At 43.4% G+C, this 21,656-nt stretch overlaps 2 protein-coding genes and 1 pseudogene across 15 annotated transcripts in view; 2 read left to right on the forward strand and 1 right to left on the reverse strand.

The window, feature by feature from the left end:
* The window catches only part of DCUN1D3 (defective in cullin neddylation 1 domain containing 3), a 60,193-nt gene extending 50,619 nt beyond the window's left edge, over positions 1–9,574 (reverse strand). For 2 of the 12 annotated variants that reach the window (XR_009492787.1, XM_059881177.1), the window contains exons 1-4: positions 8,947–9,131; positions 4,941–5,169; positions 3,945–4,036; positions 2,453–2,528 (exon numbers count right to left, since the gene is read on the reverse strand). The gene's annotated coding sequence lies outside the window, so the exon portion shown is untranslated. Of the gene's footprint in view, positions 1–2,452; positions 2,529–3,944; positions 4,037–4,940; positions 5,170–8,630; positions 8,862–8,946; positions 9,132–9,484 lie in introns of those variants that run through there. The other 10 variants (XM_059881178.1, XM_059881179.1, XM_059881181.1 and 7 more) reach the window with 9 other exon arrangements.
* Positions 9,539–21,656, forward strand: part of LYRM1 (LYR motif containing 1) — a 38,065-nt gene continuing 25,947 nt past the window's right edge. For 2 of the 3 annotated variants that reach the window (XM_024984753.2, XM_059881227.1), the window contains exon 1: positions 9,539–9,665. Coding sequence is in view for 1 of the 3 variants with exons in the window: in XM_005224724.5 (XP_005224781.2) it covers positions 17,258–17,422 (165 nt within the window). In the remaining 2 variants the exon portion in view is untranslated. Of the gene's footprint in view, positions 9,666–15,259; positions 17,423–21,656 lie in introns of those variants that run through there. The other variant, XM_005224724.5, reaches the window with a different exon arrangement.
* Positions 21,259–21,378, forward strand: LOC112444361 (uncharacterized; annotated as a pseudogene).

Raw genomic sequence — 21,656 nt, forward strand, 5'->3', positions numbered from 1 at the left:
TGGAGAAGACTCTTGACAGTCCATTGGACTGCAAGGAGATCAAACCAGTCAATCCTAAAAGAAATCAGTCCTAAATATTCATTGAAAGGATGGATGCTGAAGCTGAAGCTCCAATATTTTGGCCACCTGATGCGAAGGTCTGACTCACTGGAAAAGACCGTGATGCTGGGAAAGATTGAAGGCAGGAGGAGAAGGGGATGACAGAGAATGAGACGGTTAGATGGTATCACCAGCACGATGGACATGAGTTTGAGCAAGCTCCAGGAGTTGCTGATGGACAGGGAAGCCTGGTGTGCTACAGTCCATGGTGCTGCAAAGAGTAGGACATGACTGAGTGAATGAACTGAACTGAGGGGAGTTTATGGCTTCCCAGGTGGCACGACCTGCTTGCCAATACAGACAGACATAAGGGATGCAGGTTTGATCCATGGGTTGGGAAGATTCCCTGGAGAAGGGCATGGCAACCCACTCCAGTATTCTTGCCTAGAGAATCCCATGGACAGAGGACCCTGACAGGCTAGTCCATAGGGTTGCAAAGAGTCAGACATGACTGAAGCAACTTAGCACAGAGGGGAGCTTCAGGATTGGTGAATACACTGATGTGCTGGGAGGCTGGCATGCCCAGAGGGGACATGGAAGCTCTGTGTCCCTAATTCAAATCTTGACCTATTCAGGTCTTCCATTTGGCTGTTTCTGAGTTGTAGCCTTTATAATGAAACTGAATTCATAAATATCACATTTTACCAGCTAAATGAGTCATATGTTCTAGCAAATTATCCATCGTGGGGGAGGGTGGTCATGGGAACCCCTAAATTTGAGGTCTGCCAGGCAAAAGTGCAAGGAGGAATTTGAGACAACCTGATACTTGCGGCTGGCACTTGAAGTGGGGCAGTCTCCTGAGACTGAGTCATTAACCTGTGGGAACTGCACAAACTCCAAGCAGTTTGTGTCAGAAGTGAACTGTTGGATTCTCAGTGATGTCAGAAAATTGTTGAAGGGACAGCATAATTAACCTCAGGAGAAGAGATCCATATTACAACCAACTTAACTGATAGTTATTTAATTGAAGCCGCCTCCCTTGATCTAATCATTAAATCTGTAGCTGTCACCAATTCAGAGCAGTACTTGCCATTTTCAGCACTAGAAGAAAATCTGGCCTTATGTCAGATTCACAAGTACCTGGTAGAATAAAATTTCTATTAAAAGACTAACGATGTAATGTGACCTGCTAAAGAGACCATGTAATGTTACAGAACTATGAAGTCAAAATATATTTTCTTTAATTATTTTAGTTGTAGTTTAACTCACATTTAGTCCCCATGAGAGAATCATGAATTACCTCAATAGTTTACATGTAACTGTTCCCTTTGGATAACAGACATTGTTAAATGACAATCACCACCACACAGTATTATGTACTTAACTCAAACCCTAATGGACCCAGGAACAATACGTTCGCTCTTGTTTACCAACTTCTTATTTGTCAAAAACAAAAAGTCAAAAGAGAGATCTCAAAGAAGTTAGGCTTAAGCAGTCAATCATGACCAACTAGTCAATCTTGAAGACCAATCTGGTCAAACCAGACACTGCACTCATCCCTTCCCATCAGGAACACACTTTTCAATCAGGGGAGAGAGTACCGTCGTCAGAGACCTGGTCAGGGGCACTGGATTACCCAACTCCAAAGGTCCCCGTTCTCCTCCTTGTAAATGGTGTTGTCCAGCATTGGGCAACCTTGTGGGCCTGTTCCTTCCTGATCCACTCTTCTCCTATCAAGTGCCACTGTTAGCAATTTCTACCTTTTCCCAGCTGGACAACCAATGGAATTTCTCCTCACCCTGTGCACATGGCCCACAATATCATCACTGCCACCACTCTGCACTCCCAAAGGCCTGCTTCCTGAAATGTTCTCCTCCCGAGCAACTGAACCCACATTATCTAAATGCCTCTGGAAAGGTGTTTAGACTTTTCTGTTGCATATAATATTAGTAAACCCCCAAGCAAAATTCTCCTACCATTGACATCAGCTATAACCAACTGTTTTGAGTAAATGACTGGACAAGTGACTAGTTATTTCAAAGAAAAACTAATTTACTAGGAGAAAAAGAATCACAAAAACATCCTTTAAAATGAACACATCACTCCTTACTTTTGAACTGTACTCACTTAGAATAAAGAAAACGTCATCACTCTGAGAATCTGGAACTTCTAGCACGTCTATAATCTTGCCACCCAGAACACATGCTGCTAGAGTCCCAGCACCCTCACTGGAGTGGTATTCCTTGCCTTCCCTTCCTGTTTAAAGGCAGCCACTAGGTGGTCATCAAGTAGATATAAAGTAAATGTTTAATTGGAAACAAATTTGTTTCACGGATTTTTTTTTTTTAAAGAACAAAGCAATTGTAGATATTTTCACAGAGCCATTCTAAAAATGTTTTGTCCATGGATATACCTGGATTTTCCTGTTCATATTCCAAGGCAGGTCACTGGAAATGGGAATATGCAGGTCAGCATTTTGCATAGGCATTCTGGACAGCATATAGAAGAGACCAAACACCAAGGATTCAATTAAACTCAAACAAACTCTACTGAGTGCCTACAAGGATATATTTAAGGCAGTGTAAATGAGAAAACAAAATCAGTGCAGAGAAGTCCTATACCTGCCAGTACCTTCTCTGTAACTGTAAGCAAGTTTACTAACCTTTATAGATTCCCATTTACCTTCTGCTTTTTGATCTGTTTTCAGCCTCAAAACATTCTGATCGACTGAAATCTTATGGGGAAACCCAATGTAACAGCAACTTTAGCAGAGTCAAACTTGGGTGTGGTGGTGGGGAGCAGGAGCAGTGAAATGGAAGCTAGACAGCAAGATGAGGGGGTTTTCCATGTCTACCACGGATATACTCCACAAATGACCCCTGAGAGGGCTCTACATATCCCAGTTTGAAAAATTATGATGCCAGATATTCTAAGATTCTTTGAGGGTCTTCTTCCTGCTTATTCTTAGCTGGACAAAGAATTAAATGCATTCAATATAGTAAATGCTATGACTTGAGTCTTGTTCAGAATCAAAGTTATAGTCACACACCAACTCACTTTTAGGCAAACATTGCAGAAACCAAATACTTCATCAATCAAAAAGAGCTAAAAGCTATAACCAAACTCTGTGACCTTGATATGGTAGAAATGATCTACTTTTAAAATAATGAGAGCAAGTTTTTCCAAAGCACTGTATCCTAGACTGACCAGCAGAGATTAAGGCAAAAATGACAAGTCCTACACTATGCAGTGATGCTACCCAAGATCCTTGGTCAGTCATCATATCTGGTCTGGATCTTCAGGCCTTGGTGACAGAATCATTTTCAGTCCCCAGGTCCTGAGGCTGAATCCTCCAGCAGAGCAGGGAGAACAGGAACAAGGATTATGCATTGCAGCAGTATGCAATCTAAGCTTGCATGATACAGTCCAGCCCAAAACCCAACAACACACCTTGGTCAAAGGACACTGCTGAACAAGGACAGGCCCTCAGGAAGTCAATAGTCATCAATATGATGCCTACTTTTTTCATATAATCAGGATGGTATCAGGGCACTCACTGACCATAATGATTTATTTTGATACAAGGACTATTCACCACCTCAAGATCCCTTTACTGAGCTTCCCTATTCTGATGTATGGTATTTAAATAGTTTCATCTTAAAGAAGAGGATTTGGCATTTCTCCCCTCCCATTTTCCCCTTTCTACGTATCACAACTTCAAAAGATTAGTTTGAGCCACTTCAGATAATTAATATGTTAAGTTCTTACTTGTAATCATTCACTAATTGAATAAGACAGGTGCTATAGTAATCGCCTTTCCCCCCCAAAATAAGTAGGTTCCTCCATGACCAAGAAAAACAGATACAAGAACTGGTAAAACTAGATTTGATTTGAAAGACACTAACTCAATGAAACACTCTGGTCCATTGTGCAGAGAGCTTCAGAACACTGTTCCAACATTTAGGGAGAATTGATCCTGGTTCACTGGTATCAACATCTGTAAATAGACACAAAGAGGTAACTGTAAGTAATCAAGAGCTGGGGGAACAGGAGTCACCACGTAATTACCATTGTTTCATTCAGAGTTACCACATCTTCACCTTAAAACAACTGGCAGCCAGTGTACAATTAACTCCTCTTACTGCAGCACAAAACAGTAGCAAAATCAGGTTAATTTTAAGTCATCTAATGCAATGCACACCCACAACTCCAAAAGTAAGTGGCATCAACTCTTCTTTCAGAAGAGTTTGTCTAAAAGCCCCAGGAGTTTAACAAACTCACTGGTACTCTAGATTAAAAGGCCAGTTCAGGTCTGAGAATCTAAATTCATTTAGGTTTGTAGATTCTTTCCCCAAAAACAATTAGTGGCCAATGCAGGGGTCAATGGCTTCTCCCTGTATTCAAGTTCCCCTCCTACCCATCCGACCCATTTCACAAATAAGAGCCACCAGTCTCCAAACTGACTGATGAAATTTCAGCCTACAGGGTATTTTCATACTTGAGTTATAACTGAAGATGAATAGTGGACAGCTTAATAATCCATTAGCTAGATTAAAATCCAACATTAAGATACAACCTAGACCAAAGCCACATGTGTGCATGTGTGTGTGTATGTGTGTGCGTGCACATGTGCACTGTTGCTTCAGTCCTGTCCAACTCTTTGCGACCTGATGGACTGTAGCCCACCAGGGTCCTCTGGCCATGGGATTCTCCAGGCAAGAATACTGGAGTGGGTTGCTATGCCCTCCTCCAGGGGGATCGAGGGGAAGGATCCGACCCAGGGATCAAATCTGAGTCTCTTGCATCTTCTGCACTGGCAGGCAGGTTGTTTACCACTAGAGCCATCTGGGAAGCCTGTGTGTGTGTGTGTGTGTGTGTGTGTAAGTGAAAGTGTTACTCACTCAGTCATGTCTGATTCTTTACAATCCCATGGACTGTAGCCCATCAGGCTCCTTTGTTCATGGAATTCTCCAGGCAAGAATACTGGAGTGGGTAGCCATTCCCTCCTCCAGGGGATCTTCTTGATGCAGGGATTGAATCCGGGTCTTCTACATTGCAGGCAGATTCTTTACCATCTGAGCTACCAGGGAAGCCGTCACATATAATCAATTCTCAGTTCTTTGAGTTACTCTGCAGTATAAAGGGTAGAGTCTATTGTTTGCCTAATTCTAGCTGTTCACTTGCTTGCCAACCAAAGACTTCCTATTTACATTCAAGTTGGGGTTCAGTAAGTCAGTTCAGGCTCAACTCCAACCCCTTCATTACCCCAAGGACTGCCCAGGACTATTCAAGTTACTTTTGATAATCCATTTACCCATGCTAGAACTTAAAACAGGTGACAAGTCCAAAATTTCTGATTCATTTTTCGCAAACACGAAAAAAAGTTTTACATAGCATTTCTGATACTAACTTTACTACAAACAGCCCAAGCAACATTTAAGTCTCTCAAATGCCTAGCTCAAAGAGCCAATTCACTCAAAGAACACACTAGTCACTGTTGTGGTGTTCAAAAGAAACAGCATATTCTGACTGTTTCAGCCCACTGAAACATTTGGCTCAACAGGGCCAAATCAAGGAGGAGTCCTGATTGGGCCTCTCAAGTGGACAATCTGGTCAAGGTGAAGCTGAGAAGCAACTGGCTACTAGAGATGAATGGCCCCAACAGAAGGCAAAAGTAGGTTACATCACTTGGTTACATGCCAGCCCAAAGATGCCGACAGAGTGGGATTATGCCCCAATGGTCATTTATCTAACGTAATCCAGAGTGAACTTTTAGCACCAACCTACACACACACCTCAGCTGAATGTTATTAGTCATCAGGCAGACCAGACAAAAATGGAAATAGCGCAACATAAAATCTGCCTTCCTACGAAAAACAACTTCAAACTTAGATTGTAACGGTCATCTTGTAGACCAACAGGGGCATATTATTATCATGTGCCCAATCTTCAGCCCTAAATTCACAGCTAGAAGCAAAAGAGGATTCATATACTAGAACACATTTGGGATACCCATTATGGAATTTTAAAAAGCATGTAAGATGAAATCCTATAAGGAAAAAGGCAACCTCTCAATTGAACATCCCACTGAATTCTTAACTTGTGGCTTGAGATTCATCTGCCAGAAAAGACCCAGATAACCACTGCCTCCTCCTCTCCCACTCTCAGCAGGGTGACCTTTTTTCCCCTACAATACTCTAAGTAAAGTGAAAGTCGCTCAGTCATGTCCAACTATACAATCCATGGAATTCTCCAGGCTAGAATACTGGAGTGGGTAGCTATTCCCTTCTCCAGACAATACTCTAAGAGTATCCTTAAAATAGTATATGGCAAGACTCTGGGAAAAACAACAGAATTACAAGGAACATCATTTTCTATATCCTTCTCCTTCTTGCTCTTATTTTGCCTACCTATTCTGAGCCCAGCCTCCATCTCTCTGACCTAAACTCTTTTCACTCTTCTCTTTGATCACTGCTGCTAAGTCTCTTCAGTCATGTCCAACTCTGTGCGACCCCAGAGACAGCAGCCCACCAGGCTTCCCCGTCCCTGGGATTCTCCAGGCAAGAACACTGGAGTGGGTTGCCATTTCCTTCTCCAATGCATGAAGGTGAAAAGTGAAAGTGAAGTCGTTCAGTTGTGTCCGACTCTAGCGACCCCATGGACTGCAGCCCACCAGGCTCCTCCGTCCACGGGATTTTCCAGGCAAAAGTACTGGAGTGGGGTGCCATTGCCTTCTCCGCTTTGATCACTAGGCTCTAGCTATTACTCCTACCCCTATCCTCCCCGACCTCCTCTTCACCATTCCTTTCTTCCCACTCTTTGGAACTTGCCATACTCCAGCCCAGTTTCTGCACTAGCTAGTCCCTAAACCTGGAAGTTTCCTCCTGTATTTTTGCAAAGCTGGCTCCTTTTTATTTAAAGCTCAACTTCAGTGTTGCCTTCTCAGAAAGGTCTAGACTGTACCCCAGTCAGACACTTTCTATCACAGCACTCACAATCACAGATAAGAGCTGATTTTTTTCTTCAGCTCTTATCAAAATCCAATTTGCTTATTTATCTGTCCCCACCCCACTCCAATGTATGCTCCATGAGAGCATGGACCTTACTGCTATGTTCTTCTTTGTACGCCCACTGCCTAAAATACTGGCTAGCAACTAGTAGCCTGTCAATAAATGTTTGTTGAGTGAATGAATTTTGGACTTTGTATTCAATGATTCCAAATCAGTTAAGGTGAGAACAGTAGTCATTTTTTCCTTTTGTTGCATTTCTGTGAAACATCCAAACATGCTGTTACTTGTACAATGAAAGCATTAAATATTGTTTTATCAGGCCTGAAAGCCCTGATGAGTAGGATGGAACCCATTATGATAATTCTAGCAATATGCACATAAACTCAGTTACAGAGGGACAGGATTTACAGACACTTTCTAATCATCAAAGGATCGCTAAAATTTGGGAACCATCTCTTCAAGTTCTTTAGAAAACAGTTCCAGACTCAAAAGGACTTTCAAAGAAAATATCAACACCAAAGTAGGAATCATTACACTTCGCTCTGAAATCCATACTACAGGCTAAAGAAGCACTACTCTCCCCACCCCACCCCCACAAAAACCAACAAAACATCAACAAAGAGATCTTCTTTTCAAATCATTCTTTGCTAAATAATTTTTTCACATCCGTTACTGGTTTGTATTCTTCCCTGAAAGAAAATTAAGCAAATCATGCTGTCTCATGTAAGACCACCTATACACAAAGAATAAACTAAATAAATAAGATGGAAATCTGCACAAGCCAAATTTGTCACTGAAGACTTGTGTGCCAGACACACAAAAGAAAAAATAAGAGCTATTGTCCAATTGTAGAAACAAAAGAGTAATACGGGGTTTTCTGTTCTCCAAAGTGCATCATGAAGTGTGGGTGGAGAGAAACAAGAAATCTAGAATTAGCCTAACATCAAATCATTTTGGAAAGAGTTGACAACATTTAAATTCCTCACACATAAAGTATTTAGAGCAAGAGACCTTGATTCCTGGGCTATGATGCCATTTAGGAATCCTTGCAAGGGCTTTGGAATTCCAGTATTCAGAGGATAAAACGCTCATTTTAATAGGGAGCGACCAGGGATTGAGAGATACTTCCAAAGACAGACAGCTTGTAACTGAAGTATTACAAAGCTTGCAGTTAAGACCTGGGATGGAGGCGGAACACCAAATTCAAAAGAGGTAACCAAGATACCAAGTGCAATAAAGGAAAAAAAAAAAAACACAATTACCACCTAGTCACGGAGAATTAAAGTGGAAAGGAGGGCTATGCACGGGAGAAGATTGTAGGGGGGGGGGAATGGGGAAAAAAAAAACAATACATTTGTCACTCTGTCCCACTTCCTATACAGGATACGGGCAAAGCTTCCAGCCCCATCACCTCAGGCACAGATAGTTATCGTATATAGCAATGGTGCATAGGAAGGACTTCAGGTCTGAGCCCCTTAATTCCAGGGCTGTTAATGATTAAAGAGGAAGATGGGGGTGGGGAGGTAGATGAGGGCGGAGGGAGCTGGAGATTCACCCACCACCTCTCGTTTGGGCTCCTACCTCACGGCGCTTACAAGGCGCAGAGGACCAGAGTCCGTACCCCCTCCAGGGCAGCTCCGGCCCCCAGAGCCCCAGGCCCTGGGTTGAGGGGTGCTGGCGGTGAGGAGGCAGGGACAGTAGGTAAGTTTTCTGAGCCCTGCGGCTGACACGCCACAGGCTCCCCTCACAGCCTCTCCTTCCAGCGGGACCAGTCCAGACAAGGAGCTGATTTCCACGCCTCCCCTTCCACCCCCCCTCCCTTTCTCGAAGGTACCCAGCCCCCGCCCCTTCATCTCCCAAAGCCTCCCCTTTTCCTCAAACCCCCCCTCAAACTCACAGCTGCTCCAGAGGTTCCTCCAGTCAAACCCTTTCTGGAAACGACGGCGGCCCGGCGGGTCCAAAACACCTACCATCCCCGCTCGCGTTTCCAGGTTCCCTACCCCCTCCGCCGCCGCCGCCGCCGCCTCTTCTCCCACCACTGCCGCCTCCTCCCCTTCATCTGCCGCCCACCAGCGGCGGCCGCCCCGAAGCCCCGCCCCCTCCATCGTCTCCTGCATCATCACTTCCGGTAACCCCGCAGGCCGCCCGCTTCGGCAGGCGGAATAGGAAAGGAGAGAGGAGGGAACGAGTGGCAGTTTGCGTCATGACGTACGCAAAGACGTACGAAGCTGTCCCCAAGTAAGGGCAAAGACTTAGCAACGCGGAGGGAGGGCAAGGAAGAGATGGAGTGGACCATTTTTTTCGCTGGAATAGGGTGGCGAGAGGAGAACGAAAAGGGGAAAAGGGAATTAAGGAAAGGATGAGTTTGGCTATCTTGTTGGGTATACGGCGGAGCGTGATCTAGAGTTTGAAGTTTAACGAAGGGTCGAGCCTACCCTCGACTTGGGACTAATGCTCCCACAGAAGTCCGTCCGGTGGTTTGGTCCGGTCTGGCCTACCAGACCTGCTAGAGAGCTCAGTCCGCCGCCGCTCAGCTGCGCTCCCGGCGCCGCCTCCTCCCAGCCTGCCGGAGGCTGAGGTGCTTCTGTGGGTGGGGGAAGGCTGGACTGACGCAGAGTGAGTGTTGAGGATGGAGACGCCGACTCCTGGCGCGGGAAACGGGGAAGGGGTGGACTCCTCAGGGGCAGGGATGGGGTGGGGGTGGGGGGGTACGACGTTGCTAGGAGACGAGCCTGTGTGACCCCAGCCTCGCGAGGGCTGCTTGGTGTCACCGCCGCTCGCCTCAGGAACCTGCTAAGGGAAGCGGCTTGAGTGCCAGGAAGGGGAGGCCTGATTTGGGAACGCTGAAATGCCGATTTGGGGCCCATCTCTGAATCCTTTGGATTCCCCCAATGTGTTGATGAATGGGAGATTAATAGGGGCAAATCCGGAGGTGAGGCGTCTAGCCGAGGAAGGTTGACACAAACGAGTACCCTGCACGATACTGAGATTTTCTAAGATATAGAGAACTAGCTTCTTAAATCCTTTGGTCCACGAAAGACGTTGCTACGTGAAATTTTTCGAGTCCGGGAGTAACTTAAAAAGTAAATAAGGTAGATATCAGCAGGTAAGAAATGCCCCAAAGGAAGTAATATCAGGTGAAGTGGTAGAAGATAAGGGGAAAATGAAAGTCGCTCAGTCGTGTCCGACTCTTTCCGACCCCATGGAGTGGGTAGCCGTTCCCTTTTCCAGGGGCTCTTCCCAACCCAGGGATCGAACCCAGGTCTCCCTCATTGCAGGCAGATTCTTTACCAGCTGAGCCACAAGGGAAGCCCAGAAGATGAGGGGAGGGCCACTCTAAATCAGATAAGACTGTTCAGAGGAGGCCGGGTTTGCAAAAATCCCAGGAAAGAGGGAAGCTAGGGAATGAGCTTTCTAGGTGGAGAAAAGAAGGTATCTAAAGAAGGAAACGGCGAGAAAGTCAGATGCTTGGATCAGAAGGGAAGAACAAGAGTCAGAGTGGTCTGTGATGGAGAAGTGGCATGGCCTGATCAAGCATAGCTTAGCCCAAGGCGAGAGCTTAACTGTTGGGTTACTGGAGAGTTTAAGAAGGAGTGACAGATCTCATTTACAGTTTTAGAAAATCATTCTTGGCTCCTGGATAGAGAAGGGTACAAGTGGTCAGACCTGTTTGGCAGCTGTTGCAGTAGGCCAAGGGAGAGGTGACAGTGAAATGGAAGAATTAAATTCAGAATGTATTCTGAAACTAGAACTTGCAGGACTTGTTGCCAAATTGGATATGAAGTGTATGTGAAAGGATGGAACCAAAGATGACTCCTCAGAGAAAATAGTTTGGAAGGCACTCTATTCTTTTAAACATACTAGTTTTGATAAGTTTGTTAACTGTCCAGGTAAAGATGTTGAGAAGTTAAATATGAAAATCAAGGGAAAACTCAAGAGAGATAATAAATGTAGCAGTTTATTCCTAAATCACCTAAGAAGAGAGTGCAGATAGAGAGGAAGGCCTCTGTGGGAAGCCCTATTTTGCTTTGTTAATCAAGGAAGAAAAAGTAAATTTAAGAATGCTGGTGAAGTTTTGAAATTGGGCAATTTTGGCTTAACTGTTGTGCTGTTAAATGTTTATGTATTGAAACATACTCTTGGCAGGGTGGGGGAGAGGAAGGCCATTAAACTCCTTGGGGCTCTTTACATTTAGAGATCCATAGAAGGAAAAGCCAGCAGAGGAGACTGTACATATAAAGCCTCAAAGATAAAAGGAGGCCCTGTAATATTCTTGAATAATGGGACCCACCCTCATAATCACTGAGACTCAGCCTGGAAGTTCTGGCTCAAATCTCTTTCTTCCTTTCCTCTGCCAGCTGTCAGTGCTTTTGGACTCCTGCTTAGGTGGTTTGTGTTCACTGTAACAAACCTTACTTTGCTTATTGTTTATGGGTCTGACTATCCTGTGAATTGTTTCTTCTTTGTGCCCTGTTGGCTCCTCATTCAGAGCTTTGCCCATAGAGCCCAGTGTATAGGAACTGTGTGTCCTTAATGTATAAACCATGAATTTCAACACCTTCTGACGAAGGAGCATTTGTCCCTGATGTTGCTGCTGCCTCCATCACTAGATATGGTTGATTTCATAAAATTTAGAAAGAGTATCAGAAGAATAATCAGAAGGGACTTCTCTGGCCGTCCAGCATTTAAGACTTCATGCTTCCACTGCAGGGATTGCTGGTTCGATCTCTGATTTGAGAACTAAAATCCCATATACCAAAAAAAGAAGAATCAGAAGGCTTGGATTTCAGTCCTGGGTCACTACTGACCAGCAGAATGGTCCTGTTCTTTGAGCTTAAGGGGTTACAGATTGGCCTAGATTACAGATAACAAAATGCCTGAAAACATGGTTTGGCCCATAAATTGATCTAAATTATTTTTTTTTAATTTACTTGCCAAATTAAAAAATTCAATTTTCAGCTTCATTTGAAAAAGTGACAATCTGGCAACACCAGCCTGAGTTTCCTGCACAGCAACAGTCAGCTGGAGCCCATGAGATTCTTTTCCCTTCCTCTACCTGCCTTACCCCTATGGACATTTGATTTGCAGTTCTTGGTTTAGAGCTCTGCTGTCTGTCTGTACGCACAAACTACATGTAACTATTTCAATTTAAATGAAGTAAAATAAAAAATGCAGTTCCTCAGATGTACTCACCATATGTCAGGTGCCCAGTGCCAGCGGCTACCCTGTTGGACAGCAAAGATAGAAAATATTCCCAACATTGAAGAAAATTCTATTGGTCAGTGTTGGACTGGAGAAACTTAAAGATGCTCTCAGGTCTAATCATTCTGCACACTAAAGATGGATAGTGTGGCTATCCATGGATAGTAAAGTCATTGCTCCTACTCTGAAGGAAATTTGTCTAGTAAAGAGCTCCTGTGCCTCTGCAGATGGGGAAAGTGGTTCATTCAATAGTTGGCGGGTACTTGGAAACTGTCATGAAGGCGGAGACCCCCTGTGCGGAGTAAGGCCTATATATCAGATGGTTGGGTCAGGGGTCAGGTGTATCTAAGGCTATAAGCAGAGCCCTTTTGTCTGCTTCTTAATCCAATTCCTTAGGACTTATCACAAAGAAGGGGTTTGAATGTCTTAAATGTTTCGTGTTCTCTGACTTACCTAGTTCCTTTGAAGGGTTCAAATCTTGGATAGTCAAGTTATGAATGAATGACTGAGGTTGATCTTTAGCATTGACCAAGTTCCCTGATGGCTCAGATGGTAAGGAATCTGTCTGAAATGCAAGAAACTTGGGTTCAGTCCCTGGGTCAGGAAGATCTCCTGGAGGAGGGAATGGCTACCCACTCTAGTATTCTTGCCTGGAGAATTCCTAAGACAGAGGAGCCTGGCGGTTGCAAAGAGTCAGACACAACAGCAAATAACTCAATGCCTAGTGCCCACACATACGACACACTTCCACACACACCTCCTACTTCTGGTAATTTGTTCTCATTTCTCTGATTGACCTCATCTTTGTCTCTTAAAATACGGTAACAAGAAAGCGGTTACTTCCATTTCTTTTTAATTGAGAGACTGAAACTTGGTGTCCATTTAGAGTTTCTATCCCTCAGGGGGCAAATAGCTGAACATCTCAATGGTTACTATAGCCTGATTGGAGTTCCCCTTACAAGTATAATCTTGTGTGTGCTCCTGTGCTGATATATTTAGAATGAGTATATGTGCCTTATATGATCTTGTTTGGGATAGTTTAGAAACCTTCCAGACATAAATATTTTTGGTTTTTCCCTGTGTTCTAAAGATTTCCTGTGTTACAAAGCCTACCTTAATTTCTCTTCCTTTGTGTATATAATCTATCCTCTCCTCCATGACCCTTAACTCTGACACACCATATTGTCAATTTCTTGTAAAAGGATGCCGTTTCAGAGAATAGCTGTAGTATGATTAAGTACACCACACAAGCATATCCTGAGATATGCAAAGCAGTGTGTGGCATTACACTTCCCTTTTTGGATTCTAGTAACCAAAAACTGAATCCAGTCAGGAAATAAGTCCATGGGGTATGTGTGGGGCAATGAGATGAGGCCCATAGTTTATCTTGAAAGTTATTCAGTTTAGATAAGATGATACTGTATAGGATATGGAAATGCATTAGAAAGTAGGGAAGGATAACAGATCTAGGAGAAAAGTGCACTGAAGGGTAAGCAAGCAAGGAGTAAGAGATAAAGGAAGAGAAATAGGAAGGGAAGCTTGAACATGCTCTTGATTTTGGCACCTGCATTGTATTTCCAGTAAGAAGTATGTGCTGTGGTCTGAAGATAAGCAATGCCTCCAGCAGGGTTGGTTAGTCATACTGAAGAACAATAGCTCTTTACTGTACATGGATTATTAATAATCAGAGGGAAACAGCTTTAGGAAAATCCATTACTACCACAAAGCAATAAATTCACCAACAGACAACACATTTCTTTTCCCTCCTCTGCAGACAAAGTTTAGCATAGATAAAAGAGGCCTCACTGTTCCTCCTTTATTTCCTATTTCAGGTAACATTTTGCCTTTGTTAACTCCCAATGCTAAGTGATTTACGTGGATAATTATGAACAATCCTTACAGCAGCTCTTTGAAGAAGGTTCTATTGTTACCCCATTTTAAGAAATTGAGGCTCTGGAAGATTAATATCTTGCCTGATGTGGTGAGGTCAGTATTCAAACTCCAATTAGTTCATTGTTTGTATTATATCTCTCTTCTTTACATGTGTGGAAATTTTTTGAATGCCTGAAATCAAGGTAGTCATTCTCTATTCTGCTATCCTGGGCAAGAAAATCTGTTTGCTTTGATATTATAAGAACACTTCAATTCCCTGCAGGTTTTCCAGATGACTAAAGCTTTAAATTATAATTTTGGGAGCTGGTTTTGAACCCTGATCATTTGCGTGCAATGGACCTTATTCCCCCAAAGGATTGTTTTTATGAAAAAAAAGTACCAGAACCTCATTTTTCTATGTGTTTGTTTCTGTCGACTACAAATACATTCACAACCTGAAAGTAGAGTGTTTTACTTGGTGGGAATGTTAGGACTCCAAGCCCGGGAGACAGAATCTCAGATAGCCCCAAGAGACTTCTCTGAGTAAGCAGAAGAGAGAGTCAGGCTATGTACAAGTTTGCAACAAAGTAGGCAGGCAGACTGAACATCAATTATTGTTAAGTATGGAAAACCAGATACCAAGTTAAAGGAATTTAGCACTCTTCTACATATGGGAAGATGTAAGAATCTGAGATTATTGAAGTCATTTCTTCCTATGCATCTCAGCTGTCTGAGGCCAGCATCCTGCTTTTTTTTTCCTTCACTATTCCCTCCTCCCCCTACCCACCACCCCCCACCCCAAAGCTCCTCAACAATCACCATGGAGAGTAGGGGGTTATGGCATTGTGTCCCTTTTTGGAAGCCCTCATTCACATTTGGAGGCCTGAAATCGCTGATGGCTTTTACATCCTTGTTTATTGGTATGGCAGGAAATATTCAATTTCACAGTTATAAGCTTCATGGAAACATAGTATATCATTTCAGTCCTATAAGCAAACCCTGCTGCGCTGCTGCTGCTGCTAAGTCACTTCAGTCGTGTCTGATTCTGTGCGACCCCACAGACAGCAGCCCACCAGGCTCTCCCATCCCTGGGATTCTCCAGGCAAGAACACTGGAGTGGGTTGCCATTTCCTTCTCCAATGCATGAAAGTGAAAAGTGAAAGTGAAGTCACTCAGTCGTGTCCGACCCTCAGCGACCCCCTGGACTGCAGCCTTCCAGGCTCCTCGGTCCATGGGATTTTCCAGACAAGAGTACTGGAGTGGGGTGCCATTGCTGCTAAGTGGCCTTAAAAGAACTTAAGAGTGAGGGTTAGGTAATAGCTGTGTAGACTGCTCTGCTGCTGCCGCTGCTAAGTTGCTTCAGTCGTGTCCAACTCTGTGCGACCCCATAGATGGCAGCCCTCCAGGCTCCGCCGTCCCTGGGATTCTCCAGGCAAGAACACTGGAGTGGGTTGCCTCAAAGTAATAAGACTGCTTTCCCAAATAACACTTAAATCTTCAGTTCTTCATCCTGATACCCACAGTGCCACTCTTGAAAACATCATTGTGAGGGTTAATTAGTATTTTTAAATGCCTTAGGGTCTTCTGTTATGAAACCTGGCCCAAATACCAATGCATATATCTCAGGATGAGAATGAAAATTACTGGTAATTATTCTGTGTGGGTAATTTTTTTTTCTTCTAACAAAAGTATTTTAAGCTCCAACTCTGCCAGGCATGGAGTATAATGGATAAGACAAGGTCCCAACCTTATTCCCTCTCCCCCTCCCAAAACCCAGTGAAGAAAGAAATGCAGGTCAAACAGAAAATTACAATAGAGTAGGAAGAACCTAGTGTGAAGACATTGGCCTAGTGTGAAGAAGACAGTCTGTTAAAACCGATGAAAGCCAAAGGATAAGAATCAGCAGTTAAGCAAAAAAAAAAATAAAAGAATATTTCAGTTGTATGAGTTGGAATCTTCATTTGGCAAAAAGGAGGAGTCCCAGGTCTAAGGAGACAGGGCAGCAGGACACAGGATAGGTAACAGTTGGTGCTTGGTGAACATAAAAGTGGATTTCTCTGGGTGAGTTTCACGATCACCCTCCTCCCCCCCACAAATCATAAAGTAGTTGGGAGAGAAATTTGGCTACGTTATATTCATTGGTGATGGCTTTTAAAATTTTATACATAGGGACAGATCTTGAATGGATGGAAAGAGTCTCCTTCCACCTGGGGTTTGGAAGTCAGTTAACTTCCCTTGCCTTTCTGTCCCTTGTTTGTACTGCAACACTTTTTCTTCAGTCGATGGCAAAGCCTCCTGGGAGTGCAACATTTGAAATTCTGACATTCCTGAGACCAGAGTCATTCTTCTATAAATTTCATCTGAGGAAAGGGAATTTTCGTCTCTGCTCTTAACTCCTTAGTGTTCATGTGGTGATGTCTTTCCAAAGGTGAAAGAAAGTGTTCCAGGGGTGGGGAAAATGGTGAAGTGGATAAAGCCCCTAGTCCTAGCAAATTTTCCCATGCGTGCATGCTTGCTAAGTGGCTTCAGTCATGTTAAACTCTTGGCCACCCCATGAACTGTAGCCTGCCAGGCTCCTCTGTCCATCAGATTCTCCAGGCAAGAATACTGGAGTGAGTTGTCATGCCTTCCTCCAGGGGATCTTCCCAACCCAGGGACTGAACCTGCATCTCTTTTGTCTCCTGCATTGTCAGGCAGGTTCTTTAGCAGTAGCTCCACCTGGGAAGCCCAATCTTCCCATAGGCCTCCTGCAAAACTAGATTTAGACATACCAAGTACTTAACATGTATTTTCATTCTCAGTAGCAAGTGGAAGAGTGAGTGGGTGGTGCTTTTTTTTTTTTTTTTAAAGGAAATTGATCACTGCTTCTCTCAAGTCCCCATTACTGATTCCAAAATGAAAACAGGGGAAAAGTTGCAGCTAGAAAAATAACCATCTAGCTTTTTTGGCTCTTAATCCCAGCTTTCCTGTCAATTAGGTAGCATTAGGCAAGACTCTCGGAGAAGGCAATGCCACCCCACTCCAGTACTCTTGTCTGGAAAATCCCATGGATGGAGGAGCCTGGTGGGCTACAGTCCATGGTGTTGCTAAGAGTTGGACACGACTGAGTGACTCCACTTTCAGTTTTCACTTTCATGCATTGGAGAAGAAAATGGCAACCCACTCCAGTGTTCTTGCCTGGAGAATCCCAGGGACAGGGGAGCGTGGTGGGCTGCCGTCTATGGGGTCGCACAGAGTCGGACATGACTGAAGTGACGCAGCAGCAGCAGCAGCAAGCAAGACTCTTCACCATCTGCAAGGTTGGTAGAATCACCAAATACTTATGGTATTGTTTGAAATACAGCATGTTTTAAAAAATGTAAATCAGGTCAGGCCAGTATACTGTTACTTGCCTAAAACCTACCAGTGTCTTCTTTTGCTCTTAGACTACAAATCAAACTGCTTTCCAAGGCCTGCTTTCCCAACCTGTGTGGGATTCTATACACCTATCGCCTCACTTCCCCCATAGACTCTCAATTGTGTTAACACAGATTGGTTCCCACTTCATAGCCTTTGTCCCTACTGTTCTTTCTTCCTGCATCTTCTTCCCCTGAACTCTTACCATTTATAGGTTCCTTGACACCATTCAAGACCCAACTCAAATATCACTGACTATCCAAAATAATCACCACCTCTTCTCATCTATATCATATTATTGTTTCATTCTTTGAGAATACATATCACCAAGAAAAATTGTTTTTCTTGTATATCATCTGCCTCTGCCACTTGGATATAAACTGTAGGTCAGGGACCGTGGCTGCTTGTTTATCACTGTATGCCTAGAACTGCATGTACCTGGCACATGGCACTGAATAAATGTTAGATGGATGGGTGGATGGATTCTTGGGAGGGAAGAGTAAGACCTGCAGGGTAGTAGTATTGTAATGAGTGCTGATATCTCTTCTGTGACGTCAGCTCCCTTTGAAGTGTCAGGAACAGTGCTGCTACAGGGAACAGAAGATTCAAGCAGTCCAGCCCAGTGCACGGCCTCCTCTAAAGGTGCTGATGCGTAACATCATTACTGAGGAAGGACAGTAGCAGGGGAGGGGTGGATAACGTATTTATAAGGTGGAGACCTTGTAAAAGGGTACTTGCAATTCATATCTAGGCGCAAAAAGAAGGGTTTTTTTGCTCTTTGTAAGAAGGGACTAGAATTTAGTTCCCATTGTCACAACTGGCTAAGTTCTTTAAAGCAATCAGCAAACATTCAACCATGTTTACTTAAATTGAGCAGCCTATTTAGTGATTAAAAGTTGGTGCTCTGACTCCAGACTTTGATTTTAAATCTGGCTCCACCTCTTCCTTTCCTTATGGCTGTACTCAAGTTACTTAACCTCTTTTTGCATCAGGATCCTCTTTTATAAAATAGGATAACGTGTTTACCTTATAAAACAGTGATGACTATGGGAATTAATATATATGTATGTAAAGTACCTAGAAAGCCTGGCACAGAGTAATTACAAAGTAAGTGTTTTTATTGTTTAGGCACTAAGTTGTGTCTGATTCTTTGTGAAGCATGCCAGGCTTCTCTGTCCTTCACTATCTCCCAAAGTTTGCTCAAATTAATGTCCATTGAGTCGGTGATACCATTATTACCATTATTTTTATTCCTTTAGTGAGCAAAATGCAGTCCCTGCCCTGCAGAAGAAGGGAGGAAAGGAAGAAAAAGACACAGTGAAACTGGATGTAATAAAAGCAGAGAAAGAGGTGCTCCAAAAAGGCTTCAGAGTAAACTAGTGTCTGCAAGTTGGCATGGCCAGCCAAAACAGGCATCCTAAGTGAAAAGATTAGCCAGAACAAACACCACAGTAGAGTGCCATAGAGCTCCATTTCCCAAACTTAGTTTTTTTGGGGACTCCTCCACATCATAATTTTTAGTATTATATTCCTATATTTTACACCAGGTTAAAAATTTCTGTAATATGTGTAAAGGTAGAACTACAAAATAGAAATCACTTTAAGTCATGGGTTTCAGTTCAGTTCAGTTCAGACGCTCAGTCATGTCCAGCTCTTTGTTGACCCCATGGACTGCAGCATGCCAGGCCTCCCTGTCAATCACCAACTCCTGGAGTTTACTCAAAATCATGTCCATTGAGTCAGTGATGCCATCCAACCATCTCACCCTCTTTTGTCCTCTTCTCCTCCTGCCTTCAATCTTTCCCAGCATCAGGGTCTTTTCTAATGAGTCAGTTCTTCGCATCAGATGGCCAAAGTATTGGAGTTTCAGCTTCAGCCTCAGTCGGGAATGAATATCAGGACTGATTTCCTTTAGGATAGACAGGTTGGATCTTCTTGCAGTCCAAGGGACTCTCAAGAGTCTTCTCCAACACCACAGTCCAAAAGCATCAATTCTTCGGTGCTTAGCTTTCTTTATAGTCCAACTCTCACATCTATACCTGACTACTAGAAAAACCATAGCCTTGAACCTTTGTTGGCAAAGTAATGTCTCTGCTTTTTAATATGCTCTCTAGGTTGGTCATAACTTTCCTTCCAAGGAGTAAGCGTCTTTTAATTTCATGGCTGCAGTCACCATTTGTAGTGATTTTGGAGCCCAAAACAATAAAATCAGCCACTGTTTCCAATGTTTCCCCCATCTATTTGCCATGAAGTGATGGGACTGGATGCCGTGATCTTTGTTTTCTGAATGTTGAGCTTTAAGCCAACTTTTTCACTCTCCACTTTCACTTTCATCAAGAAGCTCGTTAGTTCTTCACTTTCTGCCATAAGGGTGCTGTCATCTACATATCTGAGGTTATTGATATTTCTCCCAGAAATCTTGATTCCAGCTTGTACTTCATCTAGCCCAGCGTTTCTCATGATGTACTCTGCATATAAGTTAAATAAGCAAGGTGACAATATACAGCCTTGATGTACTCCTTTTCCTATTTGGAATCAGTCTATTGTTCCATGTCCAGTTCTAATTGTTGCTTCCTGACCTGCATACAGATTTCTGAAGAGGCAGGCCAGGTGGTCTGGTATCCCCATCTGTTGAAGAATTTTCCATGGTTTGTTGTGATCCACACAGTCAAAGGCTTTGGCGTAGTCAATAAAGCAGAAGTAGATGTTTTTCTGGAGCTCTCTTGCTTTTTTGATGATCAAGTGGATGTTGGCAATCTGATCTCTGGTTCTTCTGCCTTTTCTAAAACCAGCTTGAACATCTGGAAGTTCACAGCTCACGTATTGCTGAAGCCTGGCTTGGAGAATTTTGAGCATTACTTTACTAGCGTGTGAGATGAATGCAATTGTGTGGTAGGTTGAGCATTCTTTGGCATTGCCTTTCTTTGGGATTGAAATGAAAACTGACTTTTTCTAGTCCTGTGGCCACTGCTGAGTTTTCCAAATTTGCTGGCATATTGAGTGCAGCACTTTCACAGGATCATCTTTTAGGATTTGAAATAATAGCTCAACTGGAATTCCATCACCTCCACTACCTTTGTTTGTAGTGATGCTTTCTAAGGCCCACTTGACTTCACATTCCAGAATGTTTGGCTCTAGGTGAGTGAGCACAGCACCATGATTATCTGGGTTGTGCGTTTGGTGGGCTATTAAAACACATTAAGAGAATCACAGTAAGAAAATAAATATTCTATTATACATGAAAAATTACCTCACCAACGAATCTTTGGGACACTTGCTTTAGGGGAAAGTTCTGACTATGTCCTGAGGCCAAAATGTACTAGCAATGACATTTATCAGCCTTTTCTTAATAGTACAGGCTGCACATGGTAGGTGCTTGATAACAAGTTTTATCCAGGCACTGTGTTTATACATGAAGTATGACTTGAAGAAAAGAGCCCAATTTCCAGTCACAGTTCCTCCAAGGCATACTTCCTATCTCTTATCTTTCCTCATTCTGGGATTTGAGGGTTAAGGAAGTGAAAAGCAGAATTTGAAGAACTATCAGTCTCAGGATAAAAGTTACAAAACTTTTAAGAAGTTCTAAATATAAGAACTGATTTCACAGGCAGTTGTGATTGCAGTTCAGTTGTGGTCCTCTAAACAACTTAATATTCCTTATATCACCCATGGGAGAATCCCAGCAAACCCCGCTGCATCAGATCAACCCCTGATACTAGTGAAGAAGGATAAGGGCTGATTTAATGGCCATACCACCTTGAACGAGCCTGATCTCGTCTGATCTTGGAAGCTAAGCAGGGTCGGGCCTGGTTAGTCACTTGGATGGGAGACCGTCTGGGAATACCGGGTGCTCCAGGTGTTTTTTATTATTTTCATTGAACTTCCCTGGTGGCTCAGACAGTAAAACGTCTGTCTACCATGCAGGAGACCCGGGTTCGAGCCCTGGGTTGGGAAGATCCTCTGGAGAAGGAAATGGCAATCCACTCCAGTACTATTGCCTGGAAAATCCCATGGACAGAGGAGCCTGGTAGGCTACAGTCTATGGGGTCACAAAGAGTCGGACACGACTGAGCGACTTCACTTCACTAACCCTGCATCAATAGTGAGAGATAATTGATAATTAGAGGAGTAAGTGTT

Source organism: Bos taurus, chromosome 25 (genome assembly GCF_002263795.3).
Source record: "Bos taurus isolate L1 Dominette 01449 registration number 42190680 breed Hereford chromosome 25, ARS-UCD2.0, whole genome shotgun sequence".
NCBI classification, from domain to species: Eukaryota; Metazoa; Chordata; class Mammalia; order Artiodactyla; family Bovidae; genus Bos; species Bos taurus.